This window comes from Pavona decussata, unplaced genomic scaffold, assembly GCF_977016875.1.
Source record: "Pavona decussata unplaced genomic scaffold, jaPavDecu1.1 SCAFFOLD_162, whole genome shotgun sequence".
Taxonomy (NCBI): Eukaryota; Metazoa; Cnidaria; class Anthozoa; order Scleractinia; family Agariciidae; genus Pavona; species Pavona decussata.
This window is the reverse complement of record NW_028145573.1, coordinates 41710-60365: the sequence shown is the minus strand read 5'-3', so window position 1 is coordinate 60365 and position 18656 is coordinate 41710. Positions and strand designations below refer to the sequence as shown.

General features: G+C 36.9%; 1 protein-coding gene across 1 annotated transcript; it reads right to left on the bottom strand.

The window, feature by feature from the left end:
• Positions 1–13865: 13865 nt before the first annotated feature.
• On the bottom strand, positions 13866–14868 carry LOC146464526 (uncharacterized). Its single transcript, XM_085129676.1, has 2 exons — positions 14759–14868; positions 13866–14197 (listed from the first exon to the last, which is right to left on the bottom strand). Exons 1-2 carry the CDS (start codon positions 14864–14866, stop codon positions 14000–14002), a joined length of 306 nt encoding a protein of 101 aa, XP_084985802.1. The 5' UTR covers positions 14867–14868; the 3' UTR covers positions 13866–13999.
• Between the last annotated feature and the right edge of the window lie 3788 nt (positions 14869–18656).

Genomic DNA, 18656 nt, shown 5'->3' with positions numbered 1-18656 from the left:
TCATACGTCTTTCATTTAGTTTGTTTCTTTTTAATTGCTTCCGTGACCACTTTAAATGTGGGGCAATTTTGCGTGAGTACTGACTTCTGAATTTTGCTTAAAACGTGCTTCCTTTCGTCACCCAACAGCTTCCGTGTTACACTCTAGAGAATTCTCGAATACCCTCATTTGTTTATTCAGTCGCTATATTTTATTTGTTTATTTATTTATTTATTTATTTGTTCACTCTACTCAGTCACTAAGAACGTCTTTTGAATAAAATTAATTTTGCTCTACTCACTCGTGAGTTGAACGTCATTCGTCAGTGAAACATCTGTCCTTCTTCCGTTGCACCTCACCTCCAGTCGACTAGTAGCCGTGTTATTTTTCGATTGATCAACGGCCGTGATTAGATTACCGGGGCAAGGAGTTACAGGATCATCCTTTTCTTCTCTGTAATTGGAAATAAGGCTAAAGAGTTTGACCCTTTTGGGATAAGCTTTCGCACCACCCAACAGGAGTACGACCACCATCTAAAGCCAATAAGCAATGAATAAAACATGTCAGTGACCAAGAAACGTTTTCTGTAAAAAAAAAAAAAAAAACTAATCGTATTCAAAAGAAAACCTCTCCTTTCTCATGCCCTTTGCTGTGTCTTACAACGGACCGACAAATGATTAACAGAAAAGTTTTGGTAGAAACGTCATCCTTCCTGCGTACTGAGGAACTGAGGAAGGCAAAAGTATCGGCTGCCGAAACAATTCTTTTAAATTGAAAATAGTCGTTTTATATCGACAGGAAATACTGAATTCATCAATGGTTAACGCTCTGTTTAGTAATTAGAAAAACAAATAGGCTGCGTGATTATAAAGAAATGTTCATATAGTAAAATTTCTAATTGACGTAAGTCTTTACCTAAACTTGAAAGACTAAGCAAGTCTGAATGGAATAACAACTGAAAAATGATTTCAACAAAATGAAAGGAAATCGTTCAATAAATTTATGAAAAATCAAGTAACCCTTTATATCAAACAACTGTCTCATTACACTTTAAAACAATTCGGTAAATTACTTTTTTGGAAACCGTCTAATAAATAAGCAATTGTTATAACGATAATTTATGATGTGTGCTAACGAACACACTTCAAACACTTAAATAAATTAAATATAAAAAGTACAAACAAACAACATAAATTCAACTTAGACGATTGAATATAGAACAAATCTGTTGTTTTAACTTACTGAGAAAATAACTTTATCCTCCATGAAGCCAGCGTAACTGTATCAGTAGAAATACTTCAAAGACTGAAGAGTGACTGTACCTAGCTCAAGACTAATGCGCCTTATTTATACTGTCCGATGCTTCAAAATGAACTTTACATGTCACGATTTGGGAATGTAGCAAAAAATGTTGTAAAAGCTTTGGAATTTTCATCCTTTCGTAAAGATAATTGCTTTTTGAAAACGTGAACGGAAGCAATACGCAGTGACCACCTTTTCTTTTTAATTTTTGTTGGAAAGAGGGGGAGGGGGAAGGAGGAACTGCTGTAGGAATTTCTAAAAGTAACTCCGGATTTGGGATTAGCTAACCTCTGGATGGTAGCTGAATTTGATTTTATTTGCCGTTAAATTAGCGGAAACGCCTCTGTAGAACACGCCTTTACTAAACAGTTGTAATCGACCGTCACCCGACAGAGTCTATGGCGTTAACAGAAAACGGAAACAAAGAACTTAAATAGGAAACAAGTATTGTTTCAGAGGCTAATTTGCTAAAAATGTTTTAGCTTTGTTTTGTTTTTTTTTAACCAAAGTGTTATTATATATAGCCTCACAAGGAATATTGTTGGCCTTCGAAGTCGAGTTTTTTTTATGAGTTTAACTGTTGAACTAAATCATTTTTGTACAAGGACGAGATATGTGCACTTCTGAGTGTGCAGATGAAACAACAAATTATCAGAATTCAAATAAAAAACTAGCTCCCAAGCAGGAACTCCACATTGTAGTGTCTGATCTTCTCTATTTTACGACTAGTGAGATCAGTATATAATGTTAAGATGGAAGATTTGGGTGAAGAAAGGTTACGATCATCGCGAGCATGGTTGTCATTGTCACATGACTCTTATTGTATAAAAATTCATCCGAGAGGCTTCACAGTGTTCTTTAGGTTCGAAATAGTTGTAGTGCGTGGATGAAGCAGCTAAAATTATGGGCATTTGTAACGGAAAGCTGCCCATTTAATTTACCTATCAATGAGACAATCTAAAGTATGCAGCTTTTGGACCAGCAATTGAAATAATTTGGAGAATTTAGAACCGTAGAGCCTCGCCCCGTGTCTAATGCATTCAGTTATCCATTTACGCGTTATAAAGTAGAACTAGCTCATCCAGGCTGAATCAGATTTTGTCAAAAGGATCCATAAATGTCTGGAAAAAGGCACTTATTTCTAAAAATTGTAGAAGTCTTTGAGAACTCTTGATAAAAACTTGTAAACTGGTTAACATTTAAGTCACTTGGATACAATATATATGTAGGAGGGAAAACTTGGGGTGGACCGGAATACTCCTATACAATCAATATCCGTCTTTCTTTGCCAGGCGTACCTTTTAAGAGTTGGGCTATTGTTGTTTTGGCGATAAAGACAAAGAGAAGAGAGGAAGGTATTTTGCCATTTAACCGTGTCAAAATTCCCATTCAACAGTTCATTTAAGTGGAAAGAAAGTGAGTGTCTAGACATTGTATTATGTTGGTCTATATTGGCCTTTTTGTGGGTTTCGTGTTGCCCATATATTTGTATTTTTACAGTCAATCTACATCACGCGTGACCAGTATTTTTACATTTGAACGGAGTTTTCAAATTTTACAGTTTTGAACATCACCAGCGAGATTTCAGAGTTCCCGTAGAAATGTTCCTAGTTTATTATCGGTCATTAAATCTAATAATTTATCTACCTAGAGAGTGACAGTGCGACGTAGCAACCTGAAACCAAGTCGCCTCGATCATCTTACAGAAAAACTAAAAAACAGAAAAAAAAATAAAGGTGTTACGCACCGCCCTCGGTCGGTCCGTATAAGGAAAAACTGTGCCCTTGGTCTTAAGTAAAGTACCTACGCAAGATACCGAACGTACGTACCTGGAGGTCTATATTCAGACCTCCTGGCCAGTGAATAACTTAAATGCATGTAATAGCTTAAGTATACGCCATTTCAAAAGAGTTTAATCACGCCAAGGACTACGTAGGAGAAACAACACCAGTGCAGGATGTTCTAGAAGCTATAGAAACGGAACTGAAAGGAAGCGTGACCATTATCGTGCAAAGCAACAAAGACTAGGCGGTCAATGACTACAATCGTTTTTATTGCCAGAGAAACAGTTCACTACATTCCAAAACGTTTGGCGTTGAAGCTCATTCGAAGCACCGACTCAAACGAAGATATATAGAAGCAAAGGTCCAAACTACATTCGAGGTAACTTAAGCAAAGCCAATGACACTGAATTAAAATTTGGCATATAGAAAGGTATAATATTTTCAAGCACAATAATGCAATAAGCTATGCTATAGATCGTGACACGTGGTCATGTGATTGTTTCCCTTAAAAAAGCGAATATTTGACAGGTAGGCGACGGTTTTAAGAGAAAAGATCAAACAGAAACGCCTTTTTAAAATAAAGATTAAATATCTCCAGGAGCCCCTCCCTTCCCCCCCAGGCTTTCTTTTCCCTACTGCTTAGGTTACGTAAATAACTGCGAGCGTCTTTCTTCTATTTAATCTTTCACACGCAGTTCAAAGATATGTTCGTTATATCCGTTTTTCCTAAACAATGTAACAGAATTTGATCATTCAGTTGATTTTGTATAAGGATTGCATGGTATGATTCTTTTCCTTAACAGCTATATCCATTTGTTTAAACACAGACAGCTCCGATCTAAACCTACACTATTCGGACAACATTTCAACTTTGCCAGTGCCGCAACGACATGCAGTTCATTTGCAATGAACTGAAACAAGTCACCGTCCTAAATTTGTCAAGATTAGAAACTTCCTTTAAGTTATTGTTAAAGGCATTGTAAAGGCAATTACTGACAACGTTTTGCATTTTTCCGCATATTCCCCTGTTCAAGTTATCGTTCAAGACAAAGTAAAAACAAACATTTATCGCATTTTTCTGCATGATCCTTAATGGCAGTAGAATCAATTAATTTTGTAGTATAAACTGTTTATACTACGACACAATAAAAACAAAAAGTTGAAGAAGGAACAATATTAACGCTATCAATTTTAACTTTCGCGTATTTGTTTGTAGCCTCCCACGCAGACGTTCTTAGTGGGAACCCTAAGAACGTCTGCGTGGGAGGCTAATTTGTTTGCCGCTCGGCAATTGTTTAGCAGTAAAAGATGGCAATTTTAAATGTCTGTATTAAGCCAGCCTGGACTTAGTTAAACATATATTTAGAATACTTGTAAGTGCAGGAAACCTCTAGTGAGAACTAGATTATTCGATGTAATAGGTCAATAGTGAAGCTCTTTGCGGTTCGAACAATTTTAACGCTTTACTGACGAAGATATTGATTAATGGGTCGGAAATAACATACAGGTAACTATTTAAGAACGGTTTGCTGTAAGGACCGACTAAGCGTATACAAAATAGAAAAAACCGATTTCCCCAAACTTTGCCAGAATAAAGGGCTTGGTGAACTACCTCTAAAAATATAAGTTTCATTTTGTTTAGAGCTTTATTTATTTTGGGGGAATTTTTTTAAAATTTTACCCATGGAGGCGGGCTAAAATCACGCCGAAGTAGGTACTTTCGTAGAAACTCCCTTTTATACAAGGAGCCTTTTCTAGAAAAGATTAACCCAACAGAAGGAACAATTTTTTTTTCGTAGATGACTGGCGGCGTTAAAGTTAAATAAAACGTAAACATGAATTTTTGACCAATTTTTTAAGTTGCGCCTTTTTACCGGTGATTATAACAACCTAATTTTGGCTAAATTCAAGGACAAAAAAAGCATTTTGGTACATCGCTTTGCCCTACGAAACTACACTCCGGGAAAACATAATCATTTCAACTAAACATTGATCGAATAACAAATTGGGGTAAATTAAACAGCGAGTTCTCAGAGCGTTTTCAAAACATGTCACTTCAGCAATTAAGAGCGACCTTTGACCTTTTATATCGAGAGGAAATATAAACGAGAGCTCATAAACCTTGACTTTCCTTCGCCGGAAGACGCTTATTTTTACTCTGCTGGCACATTTTGAGTAAAGGAAAACTACACATTTGAATTTGAAGTTATGTACTAGCTTAGAAAGATAATTTGAAAAGCAAAATTAGCAATTCAATTCGACTTTGCGTAGGCGGTTCCGATTTGTTTACTACGAAATTGCGATTTTAAAGCCTGTTTACAACACAAATACGGCATCAACTACAAGGTAAACCTCATTCTACCGAATGATTAATAAATCCCTCTTACCTTAGAGATCTTTTCCTGAATAAAAAACACGGTCTGTGTTCATTGCAAAAGTGTATTGACCGAGATCGCGGAACGCCTCAAGCCAAAGAACAGGTTAACGAAACTACAGGAATGCCAGGAGTACATTTCGTACTGCGATGTGTACTTACGTGTTTCGGTATTACTATGACAAGTCAATTCAAAACGCCTTTTTTTTCTTTTCGGACACTAAGATGTAATATCTTAATTACTTAAGGTTACCCGGTACCTTCAGAGGTGTCTCGCGTTCAAGCGATGTAGCGCATCCGGTTTAAACTGTAGATACCTGAACCCATATATCAAATTAAAGCTTATAGAGCTGGCTATCCAACTAAACCAAGAATTTTGAAATAAAATGAATTGCCGAATTTTTAGCGCTGTTTTCTCGAATGAATTTTTTTCACTTGGAGGAGCCACTTCAAAGAGCTAAAGCTCAAAAGGAATTTGTTCGTTTGCCTTCAAATTTGGACAGTAGCTAGTTTCGAAATATTTTTTCTCCGAGAGCGATTTTTGTACGATTACTCCATATTTTTTTCATCCTATTTCGAAAATGCTCTATAACTTTTCACTACGATTGAATATGGCAAATCGCAGACACGTTTTTTTTGCGCTTTGGGTCCGGAAACTGAGGAGCAAATTAAATTAACAAAAAACAAAATTCACTTTGACTTGTAGCTTTAAAATGGTGATTCGGACGCTCGCAATTAGAGGTCGTAAAAATTTCGAAAATTTATTTTATTTCAAAATTCTTGGTATGGTTTGATAGCCAGCTCTATAAGCTTGAATTTGATATAGTGGTTTAGGTATCTACAGTTTAAACTGGATGCGATACATCGCTTAAACGCGAGACACCTCTGAAGATATCGGGTAACCTTTAAGATCGCGTAAATTGAAAAGAGCGCCGTGTCCCGAAAGCTTACTTCTTTTGTTCGTTGCACGATGTACTTGATGAGTGTACAGTGGAGTTTATCGTGGGTGGCTACGACCACCGGAGTCAGTGGTGCTTATATATGGCTGTGTGTGAATATGGGTAGATTGTAGGGGGAACATGTGGTTCAAGTGTGGACAATTTTAGCCAATGTGAAAAGCTTAATCCTTGCCAAGTGTACCAAATCCACGCAAGGGCATCTGCGTTATTGCAACACTCAAGACGCTATGTAAGACTGAAGCAAAGTTGTTATCGGTACGGGCAGGTATGTTTTAGTGGTGTGTACTGTGTATATGAATGCCCAACATAAATTAATTTAAAAATATTTACTCTCAAAACAAAGAGATTTTTTTTCTTTTCTTTTCCTTCTTTTTTAACGTTGAAAGTAACAATTAACCTCTAGCTCAGCTAACGTGGTTAAATTTGTATATGATTTGCGTTTTTTATATCAAGAATCGTCACGGATCAGTAAGTTTTCGTTTAACTTGAAAGCTTGAACATCTTCTAAGGAGTAATTTTTAAACCAAAACCCTTCTGTAGCGAACTTAAAAGAGGTAAAAGGCCGCAAACGTTAGTAAACATTGCGATGTTTTCGATACGTTTACGAAACGCTTAAAATAATTTAATTTAATTAAAACTTGTTTAAAAGTCACGAAACAACTAAGCTACGGCAAACGTAAAGGCAAAAAGCTTTCTTGTTGCTTTATAAAAATAGAAAGCGAAAAGTTTCCCTGATCATCAATAATTAAGTCCGTGAAGAAGGATTTTTTGCTTAAAACCACAAAAGATGTACGGACAAGCATGATAGCATTATTTGTTTCACAAGAAGAGAACGTTACAAATTAGATTTGCGGGCCTTCAAGGAACCGAATGTATGTGACAAGAGAAATTGAATTTATTAATTCATTCAGGTCGGGGGCGGAGGGGGGGGGGGAACAACAAATGTGGGCGGTGGTGAATAAAACATTAATGCATTCTATTTTCTATATGTTAAAATTTCCAAGGTAAAAAGCAAGGTAAAGTACTTGTAGTAATTGACTGTTTTACCTTCAAAGGCATTTTTGAGAAAAGCGAAAGTCACCTTGAGCTCACTATTTGACCGAGACATCGGGACACATTTGGTATCAGATGGCGTTCAAATAAGAGGATCTGTGCCGCTCCCATTGGATGGGCATGGCATGGGACGTCAGTGTCAGGGGAGAAGGGAATATCATCTATACATGCTAACGGCTTTTTTGGGGCGTCTACAGACGGATTCCACCCAAGGCGTAAAGCAGAGTCCCTTTCCGTGTTAAGAGATCTTGTAAAGGGGTGTCGTAGTTGTAGCACCTCATATTACTACTCACCCGAGACAGTCGCCGTATCCCTATCTATAGTTTTGGTTGAAGTTTATTGTTTCATTATAATTATTACTTGTTTGTGATGCAAGGAATTTAATTCTATTTCTGTATCTTTTTTCACTTAAGACTTCGTTGGATTGACAGCAAGTGGTAAGATCACAAGAAAGAAAAAATGGGTACGGCCACAATGTGGAATTAGCCTATATCATTCCCATTTTCATCGCAGTTTCCTAAATGTCACGGAGATCTGACAAGTTGCAACGTTTGTCATATAAAGGTAGTTCATTATTAATGGACAGTACAGTGCAAAACGAATCACTGTTATATAAATAAAAGGAGCTGTGCGGTCCCGGTATTGTCCAATTTTCTACAGTGGGATTCCTGTGGCTTTATTATGTTAATGTTTTAGCGATCGGGCGGCTTGATAATTTTGCGATGAATGCAGGCTATGTCTTGGTCAAGTAAAGATCTCTAAGGTAAGAAGGATTTATTAATCATTCAGTAAAATGAGATTTACCTTGTAGTGGATGCCGTATTTGTGTTGTAAACAGATTTTAAAATCGCAATTTCGTGGTAAACAAATCGGAACCGCCTACGCAAAGTCGAATCGAATTACCAATTTTGCTTTTCAAATTATCTTTCATAGCTAGTACATAACTTCAAATTCAAATGTGTAGTTTTCCTTTACTCAAAATGTGCTAGCAGAGTAAAAATAAGCGTCTTCCGGCGAAGGAAAGTCAAGGTTTATGAGCTCTCGTTTAAAAATCGATATAAAAGGTCAAAGGTCGCTCTTAATTGCTGAAGTGACATGTTTTGAAAACGCTCTGAGAACTCGCTGTTTAATTTATCCCAATTTTTTATTCGATCAATGTTTAGTTGAAATGATTATGTTTTCCCGGAGTGTAGTTTCGTAGGGCAAAGCGATGTACCAAAATGCGTTTTTTGTCCTTGAATTTAGCCAAAATTAGGTTGTTATAATCACCGGTAAAAAGGCGCAACTTAAAAAATTGGTCAAAAATTCATGTTTACGTTTTATTTAACTTTAACGCCGCTAGTCATCTAAGAAAATAAAATTGTTCCTTCTGTTGGGTTAATCTTTTCTAGAAAAGGCTCCTTGTATAAAAGGGAGCTTCTACGAAAGTGCCTACTTCGGCGTGATTTTAGCCCGCCTCCATGGGTAAAATTTTAAAAAAATTCCCCCAAAATAAATAAACCTCTAAACAAAACGAAACTTATATTTTTAGAGGTAGTTCACCAAGCCCTTTATTCTGGCGAAGTTTGGGGAAATCGGTTTTTTCTATTTTGTATACGCTTAGTCGGTCCTTACAGCAAACCGTTCTTAAACCTGTCTAGGACTTATTCGTTCCCTAAACTAGTATTAAGACATATAATTGTTATATTTTGAGTTTATCCACTCGAAAAACTCACAAAACTGGTCGCTAAAAAGCCTGAACGACATAATCGATCGATCCTGCGTCGCTAGTCCATGTCCCCCATAAAGGATTATTGTAAATTCTTACACGCAAAAACCATGCTTCCTACAATCTAAACTGATAAGAAATTAACATATCTGAATAGTAAATTGGTGATTAACAAACAGCAAAATATTGAGACGTCATTCCAATGGTCACGTAATTTGGGGGGACACAGCTAAACAGTTCTATCAGAATGTTCTCGTTTAGCGTGGCTTTCATTTGACTGATTCCGCGTCACATTTCGTTTTGTCGCTCATTCAGTCCACACGAACGAAGAGACAAAGGTAAGGACAATTTTGGGTGACACAGTTGAACAGTTCAAAAGGAATGTTCTGCTTTGCTTTGGGTCCTGAAATTTTGTCGACGTTGTGAATAAAGGGGCAAGTTTTGCACCGTGCGCGCGCATTTAAAACTGCCGAGTTGATTGCTAGTCGGCACATGGCAGTCTAAACATTTCTCTAGATCTTCATCGTGTTAACACAGAAACCCTCAAAACTTTAGAACAAATATTCGTCATCCAAACCGGTATGAATCCTCATCCTCTCTTGATTTTAGATTATTGATTTCGTTTCCACTAAAACATTTCAACAACCTAAAGCCGGCGACACACCTGGCGATTTTATACGGCGATCACGGCGAAATTTAATCGCCAGCGAAAATCGCTTTTGCCACCGATTAATACGGAGACACCTGGCGATTTTTTTCGCCAATCGCGACGATGTGCCACTTCAACCTTGTTCCCGGGCTCCATCGAGGGCCGTTTTGAAAGTCATATGATAAAAAAAGCCCAACCTGATTGGTTGACTTTATTGGCGATTCGCGGCGAAGAGCGTATAAAATCGTGGGAGGGGGCACACTTGGCGAATGCCGGCGAATTTAATCGCGGATATCTGACACGCCAGATATCTGCGATTTTATACACCGATCGCGGCGATCGGCGGAAATCGCAATCGCTGCACCGGGCATACCTGGCGGCTGCGATTGGCGTATAAAATCGCCAAGTGTGTCGCTGGGTTAAGGCATTGTATATTATAAGTAGGTTCTAGCAGCATCGTCCAATGCTATATGGATCGATACATGCTGGAGTTTAGAACCTTAAGAGTCTTTGGGGGTAATTTGATGTAGCTAGAGGGGTTTTTCTTTTCGAAGAGCGATACAAATGTAGACTTTTTAGGCTACTCTTTTGGATGAAAATGGAAATTTATTTAATTACTAGTCAGTGACGATTACAGGTTATTTCTAAAGCGTACAATAAATCCCTTGTAAATAATTAACAAAATCCCTGTATGTTGTAATAAGTTTGTCTTCTGTCTGAATAAACTGAAGCTGGCGTGGAATGAGGGGAATTTTGCAAAGCACGCTCTAACCTGAAAACAGATCATAAAGATTCAAGCTAAGGAAATTGTGGGAATGGATGTGGAGGCTTTGATGTAGACTGAATTCAGTCGGTTTCCATCTTACTCACTAGTGTTGACGTATCTCAGCGTTGTTCAATTTTATCGTTGATCAACCTCGTTCCCAGAACTTTTTAAAGAGAAAAGCCACGGGAACGAGGTTGATCGTTGGGTGATCTTTTTCATTTCCCTTTGTTTTGCGTACAATACTAATGACTACAGTCAAGCTTCAACAAAAACTTAAAACTGGACCCGGCCTCAACATGGATTTCGACGTCGTCCGTTTTACAAAACTTAAACGACTAACTGCCAGGAAAAAAAAAAGGATAAAATTCACCGTAAGCCCAGCTACCCCATTTCTTACATAAGTACTCGGGAAAAGTTATTAAAATATCAAGAAAATTCACCTTGGTAGATCATATCCTTAATTTTCATGACCTCCGTGGTGAAATAAGTATTGCGATTACCAGGAGAAATTTCATGCTGATCACTGTTAGGACATTAAGGGTTAACCAGGCAAGTGACTACTTACAAAACGACTTACGTTAGAATAGTATTTTATTGTGCATGCATACGTTCCATTCTGAAATATGCATGTCAGGCCTTCCGTACTAATTTGCCAGGCTATTTGTCCGACCAAATAGAGAGAGTTCAGAAAAGAGTCTTAAGGATCCTATTCCCAGAGGTTTCGTATAGCAAGGCCCTGGAAGAGGCGGGTTTAAAAACACTCTTCCATAGACGTGTGGAATTATGTAGCAGTCTGTTTAACAAATAGTAGAGAGTGACCAGCATAAACTAGCTAGCCCGCTGCCCGCGCACAATAACAGTGGGAGATATAATTTTAGGACTAGGCGTATGTTTTCAATCCCGAATGTGAAAACAAAGAGGTTTAGAGACACTTTCATAATGCACTTTGCAATTAAACAACGATTGTAAATAGGTAATTAATACTAGTGTAGTTAGGATTTTATAGTCTGAAATTTTAAACATGCTGTATATAACACAAGTAATTCAGCTTATAGCTGCAAGTTGTTGTTTTTTAATAAACGATTTATCTATCTATCTATCTATCTATCTATCTATCTATCTATCTATCTATCTATCTATCTATCTATCTATCTATCAATCTATCTATCTATCTATCTATCTATCTATCTATCTATCTATCTATCTATCTATCTATCAATCTATCTATCTATCTATCTATCTATCTATCTATCTATCTATCTATCTATCCATAGTAACTTTCACCGAGCTGAAGTTAAGGGTGACATCTAAAAGTCACTATTATGCAAATCACTACCCTTAATGATCATATTTTGCAACAGTGATTTCACAAAATGCTTGACAACTTAACTCTTTAATAGTTTCTAACATCATTTAATGAAAAAATGCTCTGAACAAGAGGCGTTGAGGGGTATTTATTTCAAGAAAAAATTGGCATCTCAAATTTGTATTTATCTAAAACAAGAAATTTCACCAAAGTGATCCGTTGATTGCCTTTATTCGTAAAATTACACATGATCTTAAAACCATACTGATCACTGAACAACGTTCACACAGCATCATGGTGATGACAAAGTACGCTGCGGCTTTTGGACGATGTATATACGTAATGTATGTAAATCTTTATTTTAACACGGAAAGTTAAGCTTAAGTTAAAAACTAAAACTAATTACAACTGCTTTACAAGATTGTCGTGTGCGGATCCGATATATCAGCTACCTTCTTGATATTTCGCTTGAAATGCTCAACGGAGGAAGCATTTTTTTAAAGCTTTTGGGCAAGTTATTTCATAACATGGGGGCCCCCGCTGTAAGGAAAGCTTCGTTTCAAATAATTGGTGTTTGGTTTGGACAGGGACAGCCTTCCCTCAGAGTTTCATAGGTTGTAAGCAGAGTGACGCTGAGAGAAAAGCCTTTGTAGATATTCCGATTCCAAGGTCATTTATGGTTTTATACATCATTAAGTCTTAATTTTGTTTCTTTCGCCGAAGAGATAGCCTCTCCCAGTCAAGGGTGGAGATAAGGTGGTTTGAGTCCGTGTCAAAAGGTAATTTAGTAATAACTCTGGCTGAGCGATTAGGTAAGTTTTGGAGCTGATCACTCAAGTAACAACTCAAACAGTCCCAAACGGGGATGCAGTGATCAAAATGAGGCATAATTAAAGTGTTATAATTTTGGATTGCAGTTTCTTTGGATATAAAGAGCCGCACACGTTTCAGGGTGCCTATAGCTAAACAGACTTTCTTGCAAAACTCTTCAACGTGTTTACCCCACGAGAGTTGGGCATCTATGGTAAGACCCCAAGATTTGCGCTTATCGACTCTGTTGACAATTTGGTCATCAATTCTGATTTCTATGTCGTCACATTGGGCAGATAGTCTTTGTCTTGATCCAATAATCATTAGTTATGTTGTAGCAACATTTAGACTGAGCTTGTTAGCTTTCAGCTATCTTAAAACACTGAAGGCGCCATCTTGGATTTGGAAATTGAATTTTGTTGAAACAGGGTGATCTCCTCCTAAACTCTTTCTCAACCCTTCCTCTCCCTAACCCAGGTTAATAAATTTCATCCCTCTCCGCCCATGTTTATGTGAGGATATTCTTGTCAGAAGGGCTGGTAGATCGTCTTTCTGAGTATCGGACTCGCTGCTGATACCACGTTTCGACACCTGATTCATACAACACTCGACACACCTAAAAGACGTCTGGTTCTATGGAACGCCATGACCCCTAGAGTCGGATTATTAGCACATAACGAGATTAAAGACATTGGAAGGCAACTCAGTAACTTAAATGCATTCAAAAATTTTAATTTCAACTTAAAGCAACAACAGACTCTACAGTTCATTTGGTTCTACCGTTCACACAGAGACTTCGCTTACAACTGATTTTCTCTCTTAGAACATTATAATGAAGATGGCCTATTAGGCCATTTTCATGACGACGTCAATTGACTACAACTACCAGATATCATTTCGTTTCCTTTTCAAATTCAAATTTTGTAATCCCAGTGAAGAGCAAAGACCAATAGCTCTAATTAGCGTAAGAAAAAAAAACAACTGAAGTATTCTGGTAGTTGTAGTCAAATGACGCTATCATGAAAATGTCCTATTGTGAATTTTAAATTAAAGCATAAGAACAGTTAGCTTTAGCGTTAGATTTTACACAACTCCACAAGCTGTAGAGCCTTGATATTTTCTGCTCGTGTACAAAATAAGTAAAGATCATCTTTCTTTTACCCTTTCTAGCTTTTCATCCAAAATTTCAATCAAGGATGGCGTCTTGAACAAATAGAAAACAATATTTAATGCTTGCTCGCTCGACAGCGTGGATTCTTTATGCTCTCAATTATTGTTGAAAATTCCTTAATCTGTTTCCTACACTGTTTTAAACACGCGTACTCCGTACAAATCGGATTTTCCGATCCTTATGTCGGTTACTGGACCGTATTAGAGTTAATCTAGCTTTTCTATCACAACTGCAAGTGAGATACATTCCACTATCGTTGTGTTCATAGGTGTAAAATCCTTCAACAGGAATCTCCTTGAACAGGAAGTCATTACCAGCTGCACTGCATTGCTGCTTCTGTAATTTAATTGAAAGTAAATTAATTTGTATTACGTTGAGTAAAAAAGCACATATCCTTCCAAGGTCTATTTTGCTATTATTTTTGTTCTATTTTATTCCTTTGTTATTATTATTTTATTATTACAATTTTTTTTTCGATTCTCCCGCATCGATTTATCATCTCTATCCATCCATTAGCTAAAGCTGAAAGAACAACTTAGAACTTACAATAAGAAAAAGCCAAATGATGTCGAGAATCAAGCCTTGCGCTAGTAAAAATGGAGTTTAGGTTTAGCAAATTTAAAGTAAAATGAACTTTGCTAAGCTTGTAAGCAAAGCTTTCTCATAAGCTATGTCCATCTGTTCAATGTAGCCGACTAAATGAGACAATTTTCTTCCAGGCGCCATCTCCTTTGTGTTAATGACCTGTACGCTTGAGCAAGTAGAGATGTTGTAGTGAGAAAATAAATTCTAGTCATAATATCGGCTCAAAAGGTTACTCCTTTCAGTTCATGAGCCAATAAGAAAGAAATACTGCAGCCTTTTTTGGACGGCCTCTCCACAGCTCTTTTTACTCACCTCAAAAACTGTATTGTTTCCATTGATGACCTTCAGTGCATATTCGAAGCCTTTCCACGTCAACTGAATGCACTTCCGCTTTCCTGCATTAGTTCTTTTCCTTATCATCTTAAATCCTTGTTAAGAAAAGAAATAAAAAAAACCTGTCTGATTAATATCTAATTACTCTGTGAACGAGTACCTAAATGAAAGGACAGACGGACGGTATGATGGATTGATTGATTGATTGATTGATTGATTGATTGATTGATTGATTGATTGATTGATTGATTGATTGATTGATTGGTTGGTTCATTGATTGATTGATTGACTTAAATTCGGTATAATATGTATAGATAGGGCCAAAAGCTTAACCTATGACCAATCAGCAAAACAACTTATTTAAACAGTATATAAAATACGAGAGTGACTAAGAATCCGTCAACGTTAAATTATATGCCTTCAATAAAATATGAAATATTTACAAATTAAAAACTTTAAAAGTTAACTATTAAAAACAACTTAAAATTATTGTCTCTCTTATGGTTCATACGTCTTTCATTTAGTTTGTTTCTTTTTAATTGCTTCCGTGACCACTTTAAATGTGGGGCAATTTTGCGTGAGTACTGACTTCTGAATTTTGCTTAAAACGTGCTTCCTTTCGTCACCCAACAGCTTCCGTGTTACACTCTAGAGAATTCTCGAATACCTTCATTTGTTTATTCAGTCGCTATATTTTATTTGTTTATTTATTTATTTATTTATTTATTTGTTCACTCTACTCAGTCACTAAGAACCTCTTTTGAATAAAATTAATTTTGCTCTACTCACTCGTGAGTTGAACGTCATTCGTCAGTGAAACATCTGTCCTTCTTCCGTTGCACCTCACCTCCAGTCGACTAGTAGCCGTGTTATTTTTCGATTGATCAACGGCCGTGATTAGATTACCGGGGCAAGGAGTTACAGGATCATCCTTTTCTTCTCTGTAATTGGAAATAAGGCTAAAGAGTTTGACCCTTTTGGGATAAGCTTTCGCACCACCCAACAGGAGTACGACCACCATCTAAAGCCAACAAGCAATGAATAAAACATGTCAGTGACCAAGAAACTTTTTTCTGAAAAAAAAAAAAAAACTAATCGTATTCAAAAGAAAACCTCTCCTTTCTCATGCCCTTTGCTGTGTCTTACAACGGACCGACAAATGATTAACAGAAAAGTTTTGGTGGAAACGTCATCCTTCCTGCGTACTGAGGAACTGAGGAAGGAAAAAGTATCGGCTGCCGAAACAGTTCTTTTAAATTCAAAATAGTCGTTTTATATCGACAGGAAATACTGAATTCATCAATGGTTAACGCTCTGTTTAGTAATTAGAAAAACAAATAGGCTGTGTGATTATAAAGAAATGTTCATATCGTAAAATTTCTAATTGACGTAAGTCTTTACCTAAACTTGAAAGACTAAGCAAGTCTGAATGGAATAACAACTGAAAAATGATTTCAACAAAATGAAAGGAAATCGTTCAATAAATTTATGAAAAATCAGGTAGCTCTTATATCAAACAACTGTCTCATTACACTTTAAAACAATTCGGAAAATTCCTTTTTTGGAAACCGTCTAATAAATAAGCAATTGTTATATCGATAATTTATGATGTGTGCTAACGAACACACTTCAAACACTTAAATAAATTAAATATAAAAAGTACAAACAAACAACATAAATTCAACTTAGACGATTGAATATAGAACAAATCTGTTGTTTTAACTTACTGAGAAAATAACTTTATGCTCCATGAAGCCAGCGTAACTGTATCAGTAGAAATACTTCAAAGACTGAAGAGTGACTGTACCTAGCTCAAGACTAATGCGCCTTATTTATACTGTCTGATGCTTCAAAATGAACTATACATGTCACGATTTGGGAATGTAGCAAAAAATGTTGTAAAAGCTTTGGAATTTTCATCCTTTCGTAAAGATAATTGCTTTTTGAAAACGTGAACGGAAGCAATACGCAGTGACCACCTTTTCTTTTTAATTTTTGTTGGAAAGAGGGGGAGGGGGAAGGAGGAACTGCTGTAGGAATTTCTAAAAGAAACTCCGGATTTGGGATTAGCTAACCTCTGGATGGTAGCTGAATTTGATTTTCTTTGCCGTTAAATTAGCGGAAACGCCTCTGTAGAACACGCCTTTACTAAACAGTTGTAATCGACCGTCACCCGACAGAGTCTATGGCGTTAACAGAAAACGGAAACAAAGAACTCAAAAAGGAAACAAGTATCGTTTCAGAGGCTAATTTGCTAAAAATGTTTTAGCTTTGTTTTGTTTTTTTTAACCAAAGTGTTATTATATATAGCCTCACAAGGAATATTGTTGGCCTTCGAAGTCGATTTTTTTTATGAGTTTAATTGTTGAACTAAATCATTTTTGTACAAGGACGAGATATGTGCACTTCTGAGTGTGCAGATGAAACAACAAATTATCAGAATTCAAATAAAAAACTAGCTCCCAAGCAGGAACTCCACATTGTAGTGTCTGATCTTCTCTATTTTACGACTAGTGAGATCAGTATATAATGTTAAGATGGAAGATTTGGGTGAAGAAAGGTTACGATCATCGCGAGCATGGTTGTCATTGTCACATGACTCTTATTGTATAAAAATTCATCCGAGAGGCTTCACAGTGTTCTTTAGGTTCGAAATAGTTGTAGTGCGTGGATGAAGCAGCTAAAATTATGGGCATTTGTAACGGAAAGCTGCCCATTTAATTTACCTATCAATGAGACAATCTAAAGTATGCAGCTTTTGGACCAGCGATTGAAATAATTTGGAGAATTTAGAACCGTAGAACCTCGCCCCGTGTCTAATGCATTCAGTTATCCATTCACGCGTTATAAAGTAGAACTAGCTCATCCAGGCTGAATCAGATTTTGTCCAAAGGATCCATAAATGTCTGGAAAAAGGCACTTATTTCTAAAAATTGTAGAAGTCTTTGAGAACTCTTGATAAAAACTTGTAAACTGGTTAACATTTAAGTCACTTGGATACAATATATATGTAGGAGGGAAAACTTGGGGTGGACCGGAATACTCCTATACAATCAATATCCGTCTTTCTTTGCCAGGCGTACCTTTTAAGAGTCGGGCTATTGTTGTTTTGGCGATAAAGACAAAGAGAAGAGAGGAAGGTATTTTGCCATTTAACCGTGTCAAAATTCCCATTCAACAGTTCATTTAAGTGGAAAGAAAGTGAGTGTCTAGACATTGTATTATGTTGGTCTATATTGGCCTTTTTGTGGGTTTCGTGTTGCCCATATATTTGTATTTTTACAGTCAATCTACATCACGCGTGACCAGTATTTTTACATTTGAACGGAGTTTTCAAATTTTACAGTTTTGAACATCACCAGCGAGATTTCAGAGTTCCCGCAGAAATGTTCCTAGTTTATTATCGGTCATTAAATCTAATAATTTATCTACCTAGAGAGTGACAGTGCGACGTAGCAACCTGAAACCAAGTCGCCTCGATCATCTTACAGAAAAACTAAAAAACAGAAAAAAAAAAATAAAGGTGTTACGCACCGCCCTCGGTCGGTCCGTATAAGGAAAAACTGTGCCCTTGGTCTTAAGTAAAGTACGTACGCAAGATACCGAACGTACGTACCTGGAGGTCTATATTCAGACCTCCTGGCCAGTGAATAACTTAAATGCATGTAATAGGTTAAGTATACGCCATTTCAAAAGAATTTAATCACGCCAAGGACTACGAAGGAGAAACAACACCAGTGCAGGATGTTCTAGAAGCTATAGAAACGGAACTGAAAGGAAGCGTGACCATTATCGTGCAAAGCAACAAAGACTAGGCGGTCAATGACTACAATCGTTTTTATTGCCAGAGAAACAGTTCACTACATTCCAAAACGTT